The sequence below is a fragment of the Emys orbicularis genome, chromosome 16 (assembly GCF_028017835.1).
Source record: "Emys orbicularis isolate rEmyOrb1 chromosome 16, rEmyOrb1.hap1, whole genome shotgun sequence".
Lineage (NCBI taxonomy): Eukaryota > Metazoa > Chordata > Testudines > Emydidae > Emys > Emys orbicularis.
Window position 1 is genome coordinate 15286815 of NC_088698.1, and position 23912 is coordinate 15310726.

The 23912-nt window shown below is 45.0% G+C and overlaps 1 protein-coding gene across 4 annotated transcripts in view; it reads right to left on the bottom strand.

The window, feature by feature from the left end:
- Window positions 1-277: 277 nt before the first annotated feature.
- HIC2 (HIC ZBTB transcriptional repressor 2) overlaps window positions 278-23912 on the bottom strand; it is a 101450-nt gene continuing 77815 nt past the window's right edge. For 3 of the 4 annotated variants that reach the window (XM_065417806.1, XM_065417804.1, XM_065417805.1), the window contains one exon: window positions 278-3112. In XM_065417806.1, coding sequence (XP_065273878.1) covers window positions 1376-3076 — 1701 coding nt within the window. In that variant the 5' untranslated portion in view covers window positions 3077-3112 and the 3' untranslated portion in view covers window positions 278-1375. Of the gene's footprint in view, window positions 3113-10624; window positions 10686-23912 lie in introns of those variants that run through there. The other variant, XM_065417807.1, reaches the window with a different exon arrangement.

Genomic DNA, 23912 nt, shown 5'->3' on the forward strand with positions numbered 1-23912 from the left:
GGACGGGGTGGTAAAAAATCCCTTAATTTTAATTTAGCTTCTACTTTATACATTTACTTACAATAAAAGAAAAAAAATACCTGCCTAATCTTTCACTAACCATCTTATTGTTCTCATGAATTCAAGAGGTAGCAAAGGTAACGGGTCTGTTCATACAGACTCGCTCTTTAGTGAGGGAGGAAAGCTAAAAACATACACACACACAAAAATAAAATAAAAAAAAATAAAAAAAAGTACCTAAGGAACTTGTAGCAAGTCCAGCCTACATCAAACCCTTTCCCTACCCCACCCACCCCAAGAATTAACCTCAGACCTTCCAGTTCAAACATTCACATAAACATTACAATGGTTTTTCCTTTAATAAAACAAGTACCTCTAAGCAAAGAATATTCATACGAAACTACTAGAAAAGTAAAGACTACCCCCTGCTCACTGAAAGAAATTTCCAGGGCATCCACACCCCTGTTCAGTCATGGGTAAGGCTGCAGAGGTGGAAAGGAGGGGTGAGGCATGTGGTTAGGTATGCCAAGATTAAAGACTAAACCCAAAAGAAAAAAAATGTGTTGCCATTTCCTTAACTGAAATACTACTTGGCACACACCTAGGTAGACTGCTTTAGCCATCTCCACCTCATGGGGAAGGATGACAACTCCCATCACAGCTTCCCACAGAATTTAAATGGGCTACCAACCCTGTTACAGTCAGTCCACAGCTTCTGCACTGGGTACAGCAAAAGCAATGCTTTGTGGTTTTGTAGCCACTTGGGCTGTTAGAAAATGGGGTTCATTTTTTTAAGGAGTGGCAAGAAATGCCCTTATTGAATCTGGCTGTAGGGACATTAGTAATGTAACATGAACGCAAAAGGAAAGGCAAAGCCCACAGAGTAGCCAGTGGAGGACAGGTTCCACTTGCACTTTTCGTTAGTGCAGGAAATAACACTTGATCAATGTCTATAAAGCACTACAGGAGTGCCAAGGAAGAGAGGGGGGAAAATAAAGAGTTGGTACAGCCCTAATTGATCAGATGGAATTTCTCTCATTCCCACTTACCATCCAACAGGCAGGAGACCTCACTCCTGCTACCTGGGTGGAGGGATCAAAAGAGAGGCCAAGTCAACACCCACAAAAATAAATGGCATTTCTTGCCACACCATTGAGATTTAGAAAGGGAGGGGTGGGGAATGATTTGAGAAGGGCATCAGCTTGGCTGTGGACCTACATTTCTTTGTCTTTAATTAAAAAAAAAAATCTTAAAGCTACGTTTGTTTAGGCCGCCCATGACTGAACAGAGGAAGGGAGTTGCCCTCTTAAGCAGCAAGTCTACAGAAAGGTAAATCACTGCGGATGGGCTCGAAGCTCATTCTGGAGTCTTTGGCTTATGTGGGAGAGGTATGCATTCGCAGGTGGCTGATCAGATTGCGCTGCTGGGTGAATTTCCCACCACACAGTTGACATTCGTAGGGTTTTTCTCCTGAGTGGACACGCATATGCTCTGTCAGTCGGTACTGCCGGGTAAAGCGCATCCCGCATTCCTCGCAAGCAAAGGGCTTGAGCCCTAAATGGCTGCGCATGTGCCGTGTCATGGTGCCCCGCTGTGTGAACATCTTGCCGCAGATGTTGCAAGGGAAGGGCCGTGTCAGCCAGTGAGTCTTCTCATGCTGCCGCAGAGTGGCTGGATCCTTGTAGCTCTTCTCACATACTGAACACTTAAAGGGCCGGGATTCTGCAGCGTAGGGCTGGTTAGGGTTGGACAAATCTTCAGCTTCCTCCTTGCCACCGTACGTGCCTTCCTCCTTGATGTAGAGGTCTTCCTCGGTGTGCGTCTCCACGTGGGCGTTGAGCTGCTCGGAGCTGGGAAAGCCCTTGCCGCAGGGGATGCAGACATACAGGTTGTCACCGTAGGCCACAGGCTCAAACCCCTCCTGCCGGTAGACGTAGTTGGCGCTGGTGTGCCCCCCACTCTCACACTCGCTCTGTCCACTGTCATCGCTCATCTCCTTGCCGTTTTCTATCTCCTCTTTGCACTGGAACGCCTGCTCCGGGCCATAGGCGTTGCTCAGGTTCCGCTCGGCCGACTTGGACAAGGGACCCACCAGGATGCCATTGGGCAGCCCCTCGCTTTCCTCACCACCTTTGCCCCCCTCTTTCCGGTCAAAAGCATTGTCTTTCTTTATCCACTCCTTCTTGCGCGCCGAGTGCCGGAGGCTCTTGCGCTGGCCGCTCTCCGCCAGGGAGTGGCTCTCCTCGTTCATGTCCATCTCCATGGGCTCGCTGCTGTCTGCTGCGCTCTGGGGGGCTCCGGCTGCAGACTCGTCAAATGATGAGGCACTGTTGGCTGCGGGGGCTGAGGCAGATTGGGGAGAGCCGTGCTGGCTTTCGCTGTGCTGTGTGTCGTCCTGGGAGGCTGCCGTGGGGAGCGACGGGCTTTTTTTGGACAGGTCGAGGCCGAGCTCCTGGTCGCCGCTGCTTCCATTTGCACTGCCGCCGTTCTTGTTGGCTCCCCTGCTTAAGGAGTGAGAGTTCTCTTGGTTAGAGCTGCTGATGAAGATCTCATCGTCAGAGACCTTTCCCTTTGGCAGCTCTTTTGAGTGCGAGCCCTTCATCCCCTCAGTTGACCCTGAATAACGAGTTTGGATGACTGAAGTGGTAGAAAGCCTCTGACTCCTGGGGGGTCTCCCGACACTGGGGCCGCCGGCCCTGCCAGCGAAAGACCTCCCATTCCGCTTCAGTTTCTTCCTGCAGAGAGCTGCCAGGTCGTGCAGTTGGAGGTAGCTTGCTGCGGTGAGGAGAGCATTAAAGTTCTGTTCACCGGGCTGGTCAGTCGTTAAGAGCTTCCCAGTATAAATAAAGTCCAAGATCTGTCGGAACACGGTGGGGTTCACCATGTCCGTGTCTAAGTTAATCAGGTTGTCATGCAGGACGAGGGATTTGAAATACATGCTGCTGGCTGCAAGGATGTTCTTGTGGGCACGAAACAGGGCATTTTCTACCACAATAATCACATCACAGAGGAAACCTTTGGCTCGTTGCTGGTTCAGCTGCAGTAGCAGTTGTTTGGCATGATTTGGCAGTTCCATCTCCACCTTCTCTTCCTTTCACCTTCTCTTCACCACCTGCAAGACAAGAGAATAAGGTCTGTGAGCCCACCATTTCCACTTGGACAAACCTGTGTTTAATAGACTGGTTTAACAGACTGCTGGTTAATACTAGGTTTGACACTGACTAAGGAGTTCTGGGTGCATTCCAGCACTGCAAGCTGTGCTTCTGCTAAGAATACAGGGAGAAACATTTCTCATGCTAAAGCCTCAGGGTTTTTAAAATATATATATTTTTAAACAATCATGATAGGCTGAAACTACCTATCCAAAGGCATCAGCAGGGAAGCAATGGTTAGTTTGCAGTTTGGTTTTTCTTCCACTTGAACTCCTTTAAGGGGGTGGGGGGAAGGGGGAAAAAAGCAAGCTGTTTCACCATTATTTGTATATTTGAAACATGTAAAATATTTATCATAAGCAGCAGCTTTCATTGCTTTAAATATGTGGTTTGTGTCTTTGGGGTTAAAAATATTAAATCAGCAATTTATTCCATATGCAATGCAATTTAATTACATTGAGGTGGGAAATCGGGGGGAGGGGAGAGAGGGAACTTTTAAGAGTATAAAATGTGAGTTTAACCCCCCCCCCCCCGTTCAAATCCACATCCTGGTCCCCATGAAGACAAGGACGACAAAACCAGGGCTCCAAATTAATTAGCATTAATAAAGTTCTTTAAAATGCTAAATGTTCTTGTTACCACTGCTAAAAAGCTCGTCAATAACTTTCTTTTTTTTTAATCCAAGAAAATAAATTTAAAGAAAAATGAAATAATAGTACATAAGGGTTTTGTTTAAACAGATGAATCACCTATCTCATGACACTGTTTCCTTTTTCTCATTCTGTCCCCTGAATGATGGTGAGATTGAAGACCACAAACACCTTTTCTATCCATATATTGCATATTTTTATTATACACACACACAGCGCTAATATATCTGGACTTTTAAACATCATAAAAATCCACTGGCTTTCCAAGCTCTATTTTATCTTTTGAAATGCATGGCAGGGGGAACATCAAGATCAATTACATTTGTGGATTTCCTGGGTATTACATGGAATACTTGACACTAACCCTCTATTATGCGCATTGTATTTGGATTTCCAGTTCCTTTTATAGTTCATTAGCTGGATTTCATACATGCAAAATCCAGCCCCGTACTTCACTGATCTCAGCACTCAAATTCTGTGGAGGCATTTCCCTGACATCTATTTTAAAAAGTATCTTTTCCCTCCCAGCCAAACGAGTTTTGGGTAACCAGCCTGGAGTTAATGAACTTCCTCCAGATAGAAATGTAAGTTTCCTCTTCAAAAAAAAAAAAAAAAAAAAAAAAGAAAAAGAAAAAAAAAGTTTGTGATTTTTCTCATTATAAATGGTTGCTTAAATTCACTGATCTCTATTAAACACCAAACATACACCACGTCAACACACTCTCTAGACCTTGGTTAATTAGTTTGTAGATTATCCTCCATTCTTCTCCCTCTGGTGAACCTCAAGAATTAATTCCAATTAACTTTTGACCCAGATCTGGAATAAAACCACTATCATCTTCAATATGAAGCTCTTACCCAGGGAGAGTTCATATTGAAGTCATTGAATACAAGGACTGACCTCCAAAAATCAGCTGTAAGCAACATGAGAAGTGAGAACAGAGAATTAAGCAGAGCGTTTGGAGGCCATAAGAACACTGGCTGGGTTCTCTTGGATATATAGCATCTGCCAGAGCGTGTTCATGCTTTTAACCATCTCTGACTTGGGCCTGTTCCACACAGTTTTTGTACCAATTTAACTATTTCAGTTAATGCTGTGATTTTAATACTGATATTGTTAAATCAGTACAACCCCTACACTTGCCACACAAACAGTTATATTGGTATAAAGGCTTATTACTATAAAACTTTAAGTACCTTTGCACTGATATAACTGTGGCCACGCTAGGAGCTGTACCAATTTAACAATACCAGTTTCAGATCAGTCTAGGTAAAGCAGTACAGGAATGGCATGTAGACCAGCCCTTGGATTTCTAAAGGAAAAGAAGGGAAACAGGGTGGGCAAAGTCTGAAGGTTCCAATGTGTTGACAACTCCTTTAGAATACTCCAAAATATTCTCCCTCCCATTTGTCTACATCTTTCTAGTTCCCTCCATACTCATATGCAATCCAGAATTGTACTGAAAATTTGCTTCCACTAGGTCTCTTTCAGCATTACAAGCTTCTCTCCCACTCTAGCTGTCCTGTCTATCATTCAAATGGTTTTCTCCAAGGAAATAGGCCGGGAATGTAGCAACATTCTGGTAGCAGTTAAGGGGTTAAACTTTCTCTTTTTAAGATCAGTAAGTTAGTTACCAGTTAATTTTTTTATTACTTGTGCTTCCCATTACCATGTTCAGACCCACCTTATCCCTCTGGGTAAAGTCTCACGTACTCAGGATAAAGAAATATTGAATGATGTTGTCAATCTCGAGGCTTGAAAAAAAAATCCATTCTACCACTAGCCAGTGATGAATGGTAAGGGTTCCCTGGCAAGGGTGGCCTGCATCATCAATTTCTGTGCCATGCAAGCTTTCACTGGATACCTGAGTTTCTAGCTCTTATGGCTGTATAGAAAAACCTTCCAAATATAAGCCAATGCAATCTAGTGCTCGCGCACACATACTTTTTATTTAAAATTTAAAAACCGAGGGCTACATTCACTGTACACTCTGGCTGTTCTGTGCTGTCTCAGCGACACAAGGCAGCCAGAGCGTACTGTGCAGAAGTTTAACACTGTTCCCAGAGACGGGTGGATGCTAGAAAGGGCGGAGGACAAAGAATAAAATGCAAGCCTGAGCAAAATAGTAATTATTCATTTCTTCTCCCCTCCCCATATGGCATTTCTGTCTGGTAGGGAAGCACACACTAGCTGCATGAAAGCCCTAGGAGACTAGGATCTCCACTATTTGATACTGACAAGCACTTAAAAAAAACTATGCATGCTGTAATTAGCCATACTGGAGAGTCACAGCACACATCCAATTTGTCTGGTTTTCATGGCTTGTTTCCGGAACTCCTGATTAAGAGGAAGAGACAGCAGCACACAAAGGCACCAGATACCCACATTTATCATCTAGTCATGTAAAATATGACTAACTTCTGTGTCATCGAGCCATATGGATAGGGAAGGGGAGAAAAACGTTACTTACAACATAACTAAACACAACACCTACATATAAATAAATACCTATTGCTCAATCAGAGCAAATGGTCAGCTAGTTGCATTGTTCTCACTAACAGTATGATTGTTGTTCTATGTGCACATAACACCCCACCCCACAAAGAGAGAGTGATTTTAAGCTGTTCTATAAAGGAGATATGTGGGAAGGGAAATGAGAGACAACAATAGGTCTTGCCTAGCCAGACAAATGAGAAATTTAGTAGGTTACTGAACTAAAACCCAACTTATTTCACAGTTTGTGTCACTTGGAAATAGTGATGTCCAGGCAAATTTGTATACACAGAATATGCAATATGCCTGAATTGCAAATGCCTGTTTGATATAAGGCTTTGCAGAGACAAAGCTCTGATGCAGTTGCTCAGGGAAAAGACCTTTGATTACATCATGTCAAATAAATCAGGGAACTAGCTGTGGAGGCCCCTCTTGAAGTAGCTGGCATATTCATTTCCATGTTACAGCACAAATGCCAACTATGGAAGTAACTATCCTAAATGGGCAAGTCAGTACTTGGGGTGGGGGAGGGGGAGGAAGGAAGTTTTACATTTTAACTCTTATTTACGATTTCTGAAAATACGTCTGTAACCTTCCTTCCTAAGCCTGTCTTCTTTAGCTTTTTTAGCATGGTGCATGTTCTTTAACGATGTCTGCTTATTAAAGTGCTTCAGTTTTCCTTATGTGTCTTTGTGCATCAGCATCACAAGTATTAAGTAATTACTACCACACATTGTTATTTTGTAGGGCTCATGAAAAACAGTGAGCTTCCTAAAGCAACCATGGAGTAGCAGAGATTGGGCAGAAGATTTTAAAGCCAGTAGTCAATTTTCAACTCCAGGCACTCCAATGCGATCTAACGGATTAAGAGTTCCCCAGACTAGAGATTCCTGTTGATTTAGCAGCAACTGTGTAGTGAACTCAACGGAGCAGCACTGTCCCAGGCCAGGTCTAGGAGCGCTTTGCCAGTATAGCTATAATCTATTTTGCTATACTGGCAAAAGCTCCTAGTGTGGACACCGCTTATTCCAGCCCCCACAAGCAAAATAAACTTTACCAGCAAAAGCAGGTGGCACAGCTATGTCGGTCACAGATCACACCTCTTCACACCCCTGACTGACAAAGCTATGCCAGCAGATATTTGTAGTGTAGACCTGGCCTTTATTTGTATCTTCTGAAGCGCTGAGCAAATCATCATAAATCCATTACAGACATTGGTCCAGAACTGACCAACTCCAAACACCTACTTAACAGGGATGCATCTTGAGAGAGAGAGAGAGAGAGAGAGCGCACCTTCTTGTTCACTAGATGGGCACAGGAATTATTCAGCAATCCACAGCATTTAGGAGACTACACATAATCCCTAGGATGCTCCCAAACAGTAAGTAACAGCATTGATCCAATACAAAAAATACCACAGCATTCCAAATAAATGGTGAACATTACAACTTTATAATAAATACCTTGCGCACCTGTATCATAGCTCTGAAAGGGGACAGGATCTTAAAGCTTTACAACTGTATCATGCTCAAGAGAGAGATTCCTGAAAAAGCCAAAACCAACAACTGTGGAGCATCACAAACACTAAGGTTATTTTTGGCCCACTGAAAGAAACCTGGCTCTGTTCTAGGGGAAGGAAATAAAAAGCAAAACTTGTTCCATTCCAGGAGTAGCATGGGCACAGAGGGATTTCAGATGCTTTTCCATTAAGAAAGATATTTAAAAACATGGCAGACTCTCTTTGCTGACTAGGAGACTTATTACTGACATTTGTGTTCAAACGCAATGGAGTGTCCTTTGAATACTGTGTAGGACCAAACAGGACTAGAGGTGTGTTCGTCACATAGTAGTAGAGATTACTCAGATATAAAGGAAGGCTCCTGCCCAGTTTCAGTGACCCTGCAGTAACAGCAACCACTTAGCATGCACCGTTTCCAGAGGTATGAACCTCATCAAGGATCCTGATGCACAATAAAGGAAGGAAACAAAATGGAGTCTTAGCATTACAGGGAATTCGCCCCCACCCACAGCCAGCGTCTAGCTAATGGAAAAGTGGGAGAGAACAGAAATGTTATGCTTCTAAGAAGATATTACACACAATGAACATCATTAAAATAAAGCTACGCTAACTAGGAGCTGACACTGTCTTCATAAGCAATATTGCCTAAGGAACTGGATGCTTGTGAGAATTGATAATCAATGTATTAAATCAGTGGCTCAAAGCCAAACTAGGGCATATTCTGGTCTGATGGGCATTGAATACAGTGTAGAACATATCACGTGCTCTAAGAGCTTTGCTGCTTTATTACAAAGTGAGAACAACTTAATCCTCTCTCCATTTACCATCAAGACTCCGGAAAGGAAATTGGTTAAAATTAGACTGTCAAAACACATAAAAACAGTAACAAAAAATAACTACTTAGGATGAAATACAAAATGCCACTACAGTGGTTTAGGATTGTTTAAGGGCCATAAAAAAGATAATTACACCGATCCCCCAAAGCAAATCCCAAAGAAACTAAGACTGTAACTATCTTTGCAACCTATGGCAGGAGACACTATTTGATTTCACTGCTGAGTTTCAGACTGGAGTGTTAGACAGTGTTTATATTTTAAAAGGAACACCAGTGAAGCAAAGAATCGTTCCAAAGCAGACCTAACGAATCACTTGTTTCATTTAAAGAATTTGTAGGTGGGAGAGAGGCTAGAAACTGAGAAGCCGTTTATTGAAATAACTCTACTATTGATAAAATCTAACAAGCGGAGATTAGAAACTATGTATCAAATTAGATGCTATTAATCTTTAGCCTACCATGCACATTTTAATATACAAAGGAAAAGGTGGTATTCTCCTTGACTGCCTGCTGTCCCCAGCAGCTCTGTTCACTGGAGTACACATGAAAAATAAACAAAAGAGGGAAGTTTATTCCCTGTTCTGCTTTCTTCTTCCACCAATTTATTTGGGTCCCTCTAGCCTTTACCAGTTAGAAGAATGCACTCTGTGTCCAACTGCCACCAAATTCCTGTGGGCAAGTCACTTCACTTCTCTCTGCTTTAGCTTCCCCATCTGTAAAATGGGGGTCAGAACACTTAGCTCTTTGCGAGAGGCTTGGGTGAAAAAGTGCTTTATCAGGATGTATTCCTACTCTAATGCTCCCTTCATCCCACGACCATCTGCACTGCGGGATTACTCCCCGCATGTTCATTTCATTGAGGTTTTTGGGACGAGGCATAGGAAACGTGGGCTCTCATGGATGCTCACCTCCCTGCAGACTGGTGGTGCCTCACAGGTTCCCCTGGGGAGCTGCAAATGCCACTAATTAAACACAGGCAGGGGGCCTGGGTTCAGCTCTAAAGCAGTCAAAGCCAGCCCTAGGGATGTGCTGACAGTGCTATCACAAATGGCAGCCTCCCATCTCCTGAACACAGTCAAAGCGCTGGAGCTGGAAGCAGTGTCAATGAAGTGCTCCTTTTCATTCTCTCTCTTTAAAAAAAAAAAAAAAAAAAAAAAAAAAAAGGGATCAGCAAAAGCTCTAGGTGGAAGGGGTGAAACACCAGGAGATCCAGGTGGGAGACTGGCCGCAGCACCATCGTGTTCACGGACAGAAAGTCTCACACTTCATCTCAATATATTTCAGATTAGCCCTGCAAGCAATACAAGGACAGAGGTGTGCACAGCAGGGGCCGAGCAGCACGCACAGTAGGAACAGGCTGCACAGTTGAAGCGGTAGGAATGGGGATGGGCGAGAGAAGGGAGGATTGTGATATCTTGTCAAACAGTAGGGTAAGATATTGAGAAACTAACGTGAGCCACAATTGGGCTGCTGTGTTGAAATCAGTACTGTGCAGAACTGCTCTCAAAAAGAAAGGGAGTCTCTGCATACTAAAGCAAATGCCTCAGAACTGCTGCAGAATCTGTTCTGCTTGGTTTTTGATACAAGCAGCTTTTGGTTTGGTAGCCTGTGCTGGGATGTCTGGACATGAAGCACTAGGGCAAAACAAGCTCAGCAGCTAGGGACCCCTGGCTTCTGTTCTCAAAATGTGAAAAACGGAAAAGCAAAAAGGTTTGAGGATTCCTGCAGCACCTTGTCCCCCTGCCCAAAAGATAAACAGTGCCAGATACCTGATGCATAGCAAACTGCACACAGGGCAGAAAAACTCAAGAGGGTGAAGAATGCAGGGATTCCTTAAGGCTAGTATGTGTTGACAATACCAGGAAAACAAAGGGACATCAGGTCTGCGTAAAGCTGCAGCAAAGCAGGGGCACCTTGTTATGTGTTGAAAGTATGAGCATTAGAATGCAGGTTAACCACTTTGTTGCCGCTTACCATGCCAGGTACATTGGACTAAGGGCACCTCCATCCAGTGCTGCCTGACGTGCCAGGTACATCCCATGATGTTCCATTGAAATCACAACAGGCCATCAATAGAACGTGGCTGCACAGATGCTGAATGAAGAACCAGCAGGGACGCTGTTAAATGCAATTAAAAAACTGCAATCAAAATTGAAATGTACATTTCAAACGGCCACCTAATTCAAAGACAACAACTGCTTCTATTAACCCCCTCTCAGACTGTTGAGCTGCACAGAGCAGGGATGTGCAAACATGGGGAAACCCTTGCAAACGTCTTGGATCCCCTTCCCTGGCAAGCTCCTTTCTCAGAAATACAAGAACCCAAAAGAGCTTCAGATGGGAACACGGAAATGCTTGCCAGGGAATAGCTGTCCGTAAGACACCTTCATCGCCTCATTTTGCCCCTTGAAGGATATCTAGCAACTAGATATTACAGTGATGGGCGATTTAGAAATCCTTCTACATAGTTAAAAGCTTCATGCCACAATCTTCAGAGTCCCATACTCTACACCAGAGGTGGGCAAACTACGGCCCGTGGGCCACATCCGGCCTGCGGGAACCTCCTGTCCGGCCCCTGAGCTCCTGGCCTGGGAGGCTAGCCCCCAGCCCCTCCCCTGCTGTTCCCCCTCCCCCGCAGCCTCAGCTCGCCCCGCCGCCGGTGCAATGCTCTGGGTAGCGGGGCTGTGAGCTCCTGGGGCAGCTCAGCTGCAGAGCCGCGGCCTGACCCAGTGCTCTGCACTGCGCGGTGGTGTGGCTGGGCGGCGCGGCTCCCTGTCCTGGTGCTCTGGGTGGCGTGGCTGTAGCGCCGCCAGCCACCAGTGCTCCAGGCAGCACGGTAAGGGGGCAGGGAGCGGTGGGGGTTGGATAGAGGGCAGGCGAGTTCGGGGTGGTGGTCAGGGGGCGGGGGTGTGGCTAGGGGTTGGGACGGTCAGAGGGCAGGGAACATGGGGACAGGAGTCCTGGGGGGGCTGTGAGGAAGGAGAGGGGGGGTTGGATGGGGCAGCAGGGGGCAGTCAGGGGCAGGGGTTCCGGAGGTGGTCAGGGAGAAGGGGTGGTTGGATGGGGCAGAGGTCCCGGGGGGCAGTCAGGAATGAGAGGAGAGGTTGGATGGGGCAGCGGGGGGCAGTCAGGGGCGGGGAGGGGTCCGGGGGCGGTCAGGGGACAGGGAGCAGGGAGGGGTGGATGGGGCAGTAGTCCTGGGGGGGGCTGTCAGGAGGCAAGAAGCCGGGGGGCGGGTGTCAGATAGGGGGCGTTGGCCGGGCCACGCCTGGCTGTTTGGGGAGGCACAGCCTCCCCTTACCGGCCCTCCATACAATTTTGGAAACTCGATGTGGCCCTCAGGCCAAAAAGTTTGCCCGCCCCTGCTCTACACAATGCTTTTCGCTTGGCTATTGAAGCAGCACTTTTAAAAGCTGCCATTGCCCTACCTTGAAATCCTGTCATAGAGCTGCCATCGCATTAAGCCAATCTGGTTTCCTGTGGACCCAGTTATATATAAGGGGAAAGAGTCCATTATTCCAAGACAGCACCTCAGGGCATGCCTACCGCACAGGCACTACAGTGGCATAGCTATGGTGCTGCAGCTATCCCGCGGTAGCGCCGTAGTGTAGGTGCTTCTTGCACTGACGGAAGAGGCTTTTCCATCTACCTTGTTAATCAGTCTCTCCAAGAGGCAGCAGGTAGCTGTGTTTACACAGGGATTAGATCAACCTAACTACAGCGCTCATGGCACAAAAATGTTCACAGCCCTGTGTGATGTAGCTCTGCTGATCTAATTTTTAAGTGTAGACCAGGCCTCAGTGTACCACAATGATAATGGAGCTCTCGGACGATTTAGGACTTTCACTGTGTCTCAGTGATTGAGGATTAAACCGATTCATGGCAAACTACATCGTGGTCCCCACCTAAAACTTAGGTCAATCTAACTAGATCGTTAAGGGCTGTGAAAATGTCATGTCCTGTGCGACACAGATAGCTCAACCTACTCTCCATTGTAGACCCAGCTAGGTTGACAGAAGAATTCTTCCACTGACTTAGCTACCGCCTCACAGAGAAAAACCCCTTCCATCGTTGCAGGAAGCATCTACACTGCAGTGCTGCAGCTGAATGTTGTTATACATTGAAATGTATAATTCAGAACCACCCTTTCCTGCCTACAAGAAAAAATGATGCGTCTTCCCCGTTTTAAGTGACTGTTACACAGGTGCTCCAGGCTTGTGAAATTTAGTGCAACTCCTACAACCGCAGAGCCTCCTCCCTCGGAGTTACCATAATCAAATAAAGAAGGATTACTGAGATGGATAATCCTTTGGATGAGACATTAAATATGGGTCCCTTTATAGGGCTGTTTGTCAAAGTGGTACCACTTGTGAAATCAGGGAAGTAATTAAAACTAAATTTTGCCTCAAATAGGAGAAGCGCCCGCAAAGCACTTCTAGTGCTGTGAATTTTGTCGTCAAATGAACACAGTTACACAATATGCGTCTGGGCCTGATAAACCAGGGGCTCAAGGACAGAACATGGCAAACACTCTTTCCCTTCCCCAGCTCCTCTTGGGTTAGGAGCACACTGTCTCCCAGCATCCCTCCTACTATTGGTCTGCCTGGAAGCCTGTGGACATTCCTGTACACCCCCCCCCCCCCGAAAGATTCGGGGGAGGAGGTAGGCTTTAAAGGAGGACAAGGTAAAACTCAGGAAGAGGAAGGATGCCTGGCTTGTCAGGCATAGTTTTTATGAGGGACTGCGTTGATATTTCATAATTTTCTCAGCAAAAGTAGAAATTACAAACTACAAAGCTTGTCCAAGAGGAAATAAAACCCCTGCCTAGCTTCATAAGTACTCATGGACTAGAAACCTTGCCTAGCTTCACAGGACTCTCAGCAATGAGGTTCGGCTCCCCCATTAGGGAGCAAAATATTATACATTTGCACAGCTCTAATTCTTTTTGCCTGCCTTGTGTGCCTGTCCAGCTGGGAGTTAATGATCTGATAGCACTTCTCAAGTAAGTTATAATCCTGGCTATCATTTCCATGCCCCAGAAAAATCAAACTGCAAGACACTTTCACTGTAATGAATTTCCTTAAAAGGGATTGATAGTAAATGAGGACCACTGGCCTTGCAGCTATAAAGCTCCTCCCTGGAGAGGATACCGAATGCAGAGAGAAGGTTCTTCATTCTGCCTGGATGTCTGCTGGGTTCAGGCCCAAAATATACAGAATGCTGAACCAATACCACTTGTATCCTTACAGTTTCATAACTAAGTCATTTTTATGCTGAAATAACATTCCTTTTGTATTAAGATTATAGCTGTTAAAACAGGCCAAATTGTTTATTGACAAGATTTCATCGAAGAGGCGAAATTTAAGCATTTACTCTCTTACTGACCCAGTTTACACTGGACCAGGATCAGCAGTGCAGAACCGGTTTAAAAACAGACCACTGCCAGTGTGAAAAGTCCAAGCTGTGTTTAAACAGAGTGTCTGTATTCGCTTAGGCACAAGGGTTTCAGCCCCCGTGAACTGGAACCTTTACCTCTCGTCTCTTTCTGGAGTAAGCCAATGACATCCAGGCTGTGGGTAAGCTACTGCTGAGTACATAATGGTGGCTGCATGTGCCAACACTAACTCCGTGAAGCACGTGGAGATACCCAGCTTAGGAGGGGGGTGCTGAGCAAGGCATTAAAGCATTTCTGGAATCTGGAGTGAGACAGCAGCTCAAATGCAGATTTACACACAGATTACAGCAATTTGCTACTCGCTACTGTGAAGCAAGAAGCTCTGCTCAGTGATTTCTGCTGTAAGGGAAAAACTGCTAATAGAAACAACACAGAACTGTTTAAATAAAGATACATTTCCCACTGGTGGAGCCTCCTACTTCACACTGAGGCCAAGCTTCCCACTGGTCTCTGCCTGTGCTGCCCATCCCTAAGCAGAAATCTTGTACAGAACACGTTTGTCTACTGCTGCCCACATGAACCAGCAACCATGGAGCAGTGAAACCCTTGTGATATTTGCCAAGCATGATGGACTCCAGGGATGTAGCAGAACCATGAAACAAAAACCACAAGAGACAGGAGGAGCAGGTAGCAAGCAACAGACGCTGACATTCCTGCAACTCACAACTGGCTGAACAAGCTCACCAAAACCTGCATTTCGACAAAACCCCACCAGACAAAGGCAGCCCTAAAGCCAAGCAGTCATCTGACACAGCCTCTTATTTCAGAAAGATGTCCATATCCTTAAGCAGACCCAGCACACACAAGCAAAAGACACCTCTAACGCACTTACCAGCCAGGTCCCTTTGCCAGAAGCTGGGAATGGGCGACAGGGGATGAATCACTTGATGATTACCTGTTTTGACTGTTCATTCCCTCTGGGGCACCTGGCATTGCCCACGGTCTGAAGACAGGATACTGGGCTAGATGGACCTTTGGTCTGATGCAGTATGGCCGTTCTTATGTATGCAAAATTCATCTAGCTTCTTACAGCCAGTTAGCTTTGGGCCTTGATATACAGAGTTCTTCCTTTAAGATTTATCTGGATGTCCTAGACCTTTCAAAGACTTTCATTGGTTAATTCATAGGACAAGAGCTAATCCTGAAGCGGTAGGCTCTTTAAGGACTGCAACGATGACACGGGATAGGAAGAGAAAAGGCTTCTAGTCCTAGGAGGTGGCACAAGGGAGGGACTCTTGCCTAGAGCAAGTCAAATGGTCAAGGTTTCCCCTACCTGCCCTGGCTTGCCATGTTTCACCTTAGGATGGCAGGCTAGGCGAGTGGGCATATAACAACTCCCTGCCAAAGCTGGCAAGTGACTCAGGAGAGATGTAAAGAAGTCCAGGAGATTCTTCGCCCATTCATGGGGATGGAATTTACTATGCTTTTATCTTAGAGCTTCAAGAATAAGCACATTTCCTCTTTGGGTTATAGGGTTAAAGCTGAAGTCTAAAACCTCCAGGCAGGCAGGCTTCCCCTTTAATGATCTTCCTTTGCATAAAACTAGTGTGATTGCCAAACCAAGCGCCACATACAATGGCAACCAAGTCCACCATCAGCACCAGCAAGATGCCTGCCTGACCCTATGCTGCATCACATAAAATCAACATCCAGACTCTACAGCCACAAACTAACTTACAAACCAAGAGAGCTACATTCTTCAATCCCATCATTAATTCTTCCAACCCCTACTTCACTCCCTTTCCAACAGGGCACTAGAGGAGAAACATGATAAACCCCAGAGAATCCAAGACCACACACAGCAGTGTAGCCACGCATCCTGCCAAGGATACAGCTAATGACACAGAGCTCTAGGTCATTAAGATGTACAGGCTGCTTAGGGGTGCATCTTCCACCCATTATTTATAGACTAACACTTTGCTCAGTGTTAATGATTGTTTCACCTGATTTGAAAGTGGGCACTGGACATGCACTGCTGCTGTAAGCAGCTCTGAATACTCTGCTGAAGTCCTGTTCCAACGTGAAGCCACACCCCTCAGCGAACCCAACTATGACTATCCCTCCAGCAGGGACAGGAAATAAAGAGGTGGTCAGGGATGGGAAAGGAGCAAACACTCCCAATGTCATAAGAGAGGAGCTGGACATCAGCGTGCTGGCCAGCCTGGAGGATGGAGGAAGCAGTGGCTACGGAGTTTAGTTGGCAAGAGAAGAGAGGAAAATCAGGTTTTAGATTTTCAGACCTGGTCTGCACTTAACGTTTAGATCAATCTCGCTACATTGCTTGGGGCTGGGAAAAATTCACACCGCTGAGCACCACTGTTAGCCGCTGTTAAGCTAAACTAGCTCTCGGTGCAGACACAGCTACATCAATGGAAGAATTCTTCCATTGACTTAAGTACCGCTGCTCAGGGAGGTGGATTAACTACACCAACAGAAAAAAAGCAGTTCTGTTAATGCAGGAAGCACCTACTCTAAGAGCACTACAGTAGCATTGCTGCAGCTGTGCTGCGGCAGCACCCGTAGTGTAGACGTACCCTGGATCCTGGAGTGGGAGGGAGTGCCCCACTCAATCTCTGGCACTCTCCTTTGCCCGACTGTGGCTGTCTCTACCACTTGCATTGTTGCAATTGCCAGTAGAGAATTAAGAGAGTTATAAAGTTTGTTAAACCAGGCCTCGGAGTGCTGAGGGAACGGGGCAGAACTGGAGACTGACTCTCCCACACAAGTCCCATTTATTTTGTGTCCTCCCCTGAAGCTCCTGGGCTCAGTGAGCTTTGCTGGTTGTGTCAAGAGAGGAGCATTCCACACAGAGCTGACTGCACAGCGTGACAGTGCAATAACCCCATGCACCCATTGCTGCAGCAGCTGTACTAAAACCCAGTGTGAAGGCAGTGATGGGAGGGGCTGAGGAGAGGAGACGGTATATGAGCACATTTTGCGCTGCTATAAGAACTTCGACCAAGCTGTCATTACACTTCTACGTCCTGACTACCAGAGAGCACAGAAGTTGGGTGTGCTTAACGTACAAAGAAATAGATTTTGTTATCACAGGTATGAAATTTTTGCCTAGACCCAAATGTCTGTGCAGCTAGTGATGAGGTAATGCATTAAACAGCGAAGTCGTCATCCATCTCCTCAGCAAGAAATGAAGGAGGTGCCTTTGGCGCTCAGTTACCTTGAACAGCCATTATGTACTATGAATTGTTTGCCAAGTACTAACTGGTTCCTCAGCCCTGTACAGATTTCTACACCTCAGAGAAGTTTCCACTTCTGAGTGAGCTGCTAGAGACTATTGTCCTGGAAAGTCCTCCCCCTCCCACCAATAAAAGGCAAAAGAGTAAAACTAGTGAAAGATTAAACTGGCCACAGATTCTTCAGGACCGGGCACATGTCTTACTTTGTAAAGCACCATTTAAACTTTACAGAGCACCAAATAAGGAGTAGTAAATAATAAATCGTCATGGAGCAGAGATGCTGTCTGTCAAATTGCAAAAACACGGCTGTTCCATACCTTAATCTGTGCTGTTGGTAGGACTGCTAGAGATACTGGTTGCCCTCAGCTGACTTACTCTAACAAGCACCCCTGTTTTTATTTTAGAGGTGATTTGGAAGATTTCCTATGCTGGACATCTGCTTTTATTGACACTGTTGAGATTAATGTTTTAACAGAGAGGTGATGGGGAGGATTAAAAATACTGTGGGAGATTTCTCTTCCCTTCATCCAGTATAGTCTAATTTGCCAGTCTGCACCTGTGTACCACTAATGATTCATTTACAAAGCATCTGTGTCTGTCTAGGCATTTATACCATGCTGAGTGTACCACTTGCTTCATATAATTTGGAGAACCAGATTTTGCTGTTACTCCATGAGAATCTTGGCCTGAGTTGATAGAACCAGAATCTACAGCACAGTGATGAAGAGTTGCCTGCCCTCCTACCCCCCATGCCTCTCTTTTAGCTCCCCACCTTCCTGTGTCGCTGAGTTTTCACTCCTACGTGTTCTGGCACCAGTTTCAAATACTGATTGAATTCAACGTGGCATAATCTGAAGCAGATCCAACAGCACACCTTGCAAAATTCTATTTGCTTGGGGTGTGCGCTTTTTTGTTTCCTGGAGAAGTGAGTGAGACGCCATTAGTATTTTCCATCATCACCACCATAATAAAGGCAAGCGAGTAGATATTGACCTGGGCAGGTATATTGTCATAACAATTCTATTAAGTTAATTTAAAGTACATTCTGTGGGTTACAAAACAATCAAACCATGAGTATGGGGCAACTAGGAAAGTCCCATTATCAGGATTAATGGGTGTTTTGTTGGTAACTGCCTGAATACCCAGGGTTAAGTATTTCAAAAGTCATTCATCTTCAGTTACCACCTATGCAACTGCTACTTTAACTGCCTATTAATTTGCTGAAGGACAGAAGCCTCAAGGAACATTTTATATGAGGACAGAATGGATTCCCTTAGTTCTTTAAGCTATATTAGCACAACCTCATTTGGCAATTGCCCCCAAGGGTGCTGGGGAGCAGAGAGGTGAGGCAGATTCTATTTATAGAGGATAACCCTGGAAGAAACAGGAGCTACTGGAGAATCAACCATGAGGGGTGAGGCTGTGACAATGCTGAATCTAGCAAGAGGTGCAGACGCACACAGTCTTTGTGACAAAGAAAGCTCTCACAACATGCAATAGGTGGGGCCACGTTCAAGTTTTAGGCTTGGCTGGCAGGTTTCATAGGTACTCCTGAGGAGAATTCACATAGGTGTATTCAAAAGCTGCTGCAAGAGTGAAGAACTAAAAGGCTATTTAACTATAAAAGACTGCTGAGTCACTTCCTATAGCGCTCTCCCCTTCCCACTTGAAGGGGTGGATGGTAAAAACAGCAGGCTGGACTGAAACTGCTGCACTGGTTTAAATGGAGTAGTTGTTCCCAACACGTTTACAGCCATCAGATCAGAGTCTGGGCCAGTGAAAGAGAACAAATTCTATCAACCACCTCCTCGAGGAACATGGATGCTACACATCAGGGGGAAAAAAAGTATTGTTACCACTCTGCCATTTCCATCTGAGCCCACTAAAATAAAGTAACAGCATCAAAGAGCTCTCTAGAAGGGATGCTGATGTGCTCTTTGGAAGAATATATCTGGACTAAAACTTCACTCTTGGCATGGTGTATTCTCAACACCTGTACCCAGTATTTAACTGCCATCACTTGCAGGACCTTGGCTGAACAGCATTTAACCACATACAACCCTACCACTGAGGTGGGCTAACTTAAATTCAAGCATCATTGTGCCACAGTGCAGGTGCATCAGCACAAGTTCTGCATCCTTGCTCCCTCAAACACACACCTGGTGAGGCTCAAGCAGGTGAAGAAACCGCACTAACCAAGAACCCTAACCACACTAGGTAGGAAACAGCCATACTCGGATGCAATCCAGCAGTCTTTAACCCTTGGTTGGTTGATTGCCTAATCAATCTACTACCCTAGCTATACAGTATTCAAGGTGATTTCTCTAGAATTCAGCAGAGATGTTAGTCTTTTTTAAAATAAAATAAACTGCTCATCCATTTTAAAGAATTAGAATAGCAAAAACCGCCTCACCATACATACATCCTGCAACAGGGATCTAGTCCATCCTGCGACAGGAGGAGAAGATAATGTACTAGTAGTAGGTCTTCTCCATGCCCGACTACTATGATGCTAATGTTTTCAGAGGCTTTTCTCCTCAGCTTCCTTATTAATACCACTGTTCCTGCAGACCTTAGAGTAACAACGACAGTACACCCGTATCCAAGAGCCCGCGTATCTCTGATTTCTCACAAAGTTAGTCCTTGCATATCCAGGTCTCCCACTGAAGTCAATGAGAGTTTTGTAACAAGGTATTTACTGGGCCCCTCGTCATCTTACACAGGGGAGAAATCCTAGATGGCTGGGAGCAGCCTGGAGAAACATTCCACTTTCAAAAGGGGTTATTTCCTTTTTAAAAAAAACACTAACTTTTTTTAGCCAATTTTTCATCAGTCTGGTTTAATGCATCCCAGCTGTATATGAGAATGCTGGCTCCCTCACAGAGATATTCCCAACTGTACATATTCATTTCTGAACAGGTAATGGGTCTTGGCACAGCCGCTGGATCCTATGCAGAGGTTGGTCGTGACATGTTGGGAAAGGAGTTGAATTCTCATCTCCTGTTCTAACTGGGAGGCAATTCAATGAATACACCCAAGAACCTGAAACAGACACTGGTCTAAATTTGTGATTTTTTTTTTACTACATTTTACTGTTAGCATTTTTATTTTCAGTGCTATTGCTCTCTCCCACTGATTGTGCCCTGACTATTTAGCAAAGAGATTCTCCGACACCCCTTCCTGGAGTTTCTAACAGGGAGAACTCAACATAGCTCTGTTGGGTTTAGCTGGTATACAAAGAACAGACATCACTGACAGCCACAGAAACATCTACAGTGCTAACAGCAGGGCTTATGGGTAGCTTCTGTCCCTGAAACTGTAGAGCCAAAGGGATCTTGGACAGCAGGCTTGGTGTCTCAGACGAAAATTGTTTTTTTTTTTTTTTAAATATGGTCTTAGTAATAAAGTGGAGGAAATAAACAGAGCTTTGGAGTTCTGTATTCCCTCCATGACTAGGGTAGTTTTAATAGAAATTCCTGTATTGGGCCTAAACACACAAGCTGAGATTTACAAAGGAGCCTAAGAGTATGTTTACACTACAATTAAAAACCCATAGCTGGCCTGTGCCAGCTGACTTGGACTCATGGGGCTCAGGCTGAGGGGCTGTTTAATTGCAACGTAGACGTCCAGATCTGGGGCTCTAGAACCCTGTAAGGTGGGAGGGTCCCAGAGCTCGGGCTGCAATCCCAGCCCAAACATCTTGTCTACACCACGATTAAACAGCCCTGCAGCCTGAGTCAGCTGGCACGGGCCCGGCCTGGGTCTTTAATTGCAGTGAAGACATACTGTAAGTGACTTAGGAGCTGTTGAAATCCCCACCCACAGTGATTGTTTATACATACTACAAATTTTAGAAAACTGATGAATAGTATTCCCATTTTAGGATATAAAACAAGATTAAAAAAAAAAAGACATGGGCTTATCTAACACATTAGAACTTTAGGGAGAAGAACATTCAGATTCAGATCTGAATTTTACATTTAGGACTGCCTGTAATTAAACAAAACCTAAAATCTAAAACCTCCATAATTTTGCGTGAGCGAGATATTTAAATCTCCAAATTGAAACCAACACCTAATGCTTTTTTCCCTGGTTTGAATAAAAAAAAAAAAAAAAAAAAAAAAAAAAACAACAACTGTAAGTATCCCTCTTTCCAGTTCTGGCAGCTGAAATTTCACAGGAAAATGCCAGACTTTTGCCAAGGATGGTGGAAAGTCTCATGAGAATGCTAACCTACTACAAAATCCTCCACTTTAACATGGCCAAAATCCCAGTGGATCTTGCTGGATCTCAGCCATTTGGAATTCAGCACCATTGAATTCAAACCTTAGCCCCAATGCATCCTTCTTGGATCATTGCTAATTAAAAAAAGAAAATGGTTAGTTATTCGACTTTTATTTTTAATTAATTGCTATTTTCCTAGAAAGGGTAAAGAGTATTTTTCTTTTAATGAGTCAAATTATTGGAGAACTCAGTGACAGATTATCTTAAAAATAGTTTGAAGGAAAAAAAATAAATTAGAAGGAAAAAAACTCCACAAAACAAAAAGCACTTTACCACCGCAGGGTTCCTTTCCCCTGCTGTGCACAACCATTACATGCCATTCTGCCTCCCCGTCTGAGACACTGAATCTGAAAGATCCAGCATAAAAGACCTGGTGAACACTGTGCCCGATAAGAAATGTTTAAAAAAAAAAAAAAAGATGGTTATAACGACACTGAAATAATTAGAATATTCACAAAAGTTCCCCTTGGATTCAAGTCAGCATGTGGGAGTGACAGATTAAGATCAAGTATTCACAGCATTTCCCAGTCAGATGCTGAGATATCAAAGCCTGCATACTAAGGTGCACTGGTGTTTCTTGGGGCGGAGGTGGCTACCTAATAGCAGACACTGCAAGCAGCATAAGTAAGAGAGAGGAGTTTGTTTTTTTAAGTTTGATATTTGAGAAAGAGTAACAGCTCTGGCCTAGTGCAGGCAGGCTCTGGGCAAGCTTTTCCCAAACTACTCTGCCAACATATGCCAACCCTGAATTAAACCAGGACTTACTGGTATGCCCACCCTTACACACACAGCAAGCCGGAAATGCCAATTGTGTCAACTTCTTCTGTCAACAAATTGGGGCCATTTTATGGTCTCTTCTCCTACATGACACAGTAAACTGAGTTACTCTTTGATTACAATAAAGCAGGCAGTCAGTCACCTGAGCAACGAGAGTACAGTACTGAATTTTGTCATCACCTTCCATACCAGATCTCAAAGCTTTTCACAAACCTTCCTGGACACGGTTGTGAGGGAGAGCGTATTACTCCCATTTGACAGCTGAGGAAAACAGGGCACAGAGAAATCAGTGACTTCCCCCCAGGTCATACTTCAAGTCAGTGACAGAGACTAGAACAGAACCCAGGTTTCCCAAGCCCCAGTCTGATGCTTTAATCACTAGATCATTCTTCATCTTGTGGAAGGGAAAGGCTCCTTTCCATGGAGTTTGAGACTCTCTTTCTTGTAGCTATGGAGAATTCCTGTCAATAGGAGGAAGAAGGCGATAGTGGAGATGGAGAGCCAGAAGGAGGGGGAAAAATGGGTATTTAAATAAAGGCATGCGATTCCCTGTGCAGGGATGAGCTGCATCTCCACCCCATGGGCAACATGGGATTTTCCTGAGGGGCAGCAGCCCTACCTCACTTTGGCCTGGAAGTCTCCTCCCCAGCACCCCATTTTGTTTTAGGCTAAAGCGATATGAGGATCAAGCCATGCAGGATGCACTTTACTTTTAAAAACAATTCTCTTCCCTTTCAGGAGCTCAGTGAGGATATTCATTGGCTTGTCTAGCCCCTTCCTTGAAACGATGCAACAGCCCAGTGAGATGGAGAATTCAGAGGTTCTCCCGAATGGCCCTGAAGCTACAGCTGGAATCTGCTGCAAGGCTGCCATGCATTGTATCAGCCGATTCAGTAGGTAACAAGTCTTCTGAAACCAAGTCGAACAGCTCAAGTGATTTAGTGTTCCTGCCTGGACTTGCCAAAAGACCTTAATGCAAATACAGCCCCAGGAAAATGAAGGTGGGCTCTATAGTTCCCTCCCCCCTCAGGGCTTTTTCTTCAATCCAGATGCACTTCATTACAGTTGCACTTCAACTGAGATTTCAGTTTATTTTCTGAAGCAGGGAAAGGGGGTTAGTAACCCACAAAGGGCACAAACTCTGGTGTTCCAGAGGATTTGCAGTCTTCTCAAAGGGGTGTTTTGTCCATTGACATGTTTGCTGTCACATGAGCCACTGGATTCCAAGCAAGTAAAACAGGCTCTCTCTCTCCCAGGAGTGACACATTCAGGCATGGCATTACTTTCCTTGAGGGTATTTGCAGTTTACTTTTTAGTGCTACTTTAAGTTCAAAGAGTCTAGTAAAGCCCCATTAAGCCATTTACATCAAACTGGTTAGTTAATTATCCTGTTGTAGACTTTAAATTGGTGATTTATAACCCCTTCCCAGAGATGCCAGTATTTGGAAGCAATTCAGCAGGGCAGGGCATTTTGTGGGGTCGGGTGACAGAGGGAAAAAACACAGACTTGTGTTGCACTCAATTAACTTTTTGGGGGAGAGCGGGGGAAGAC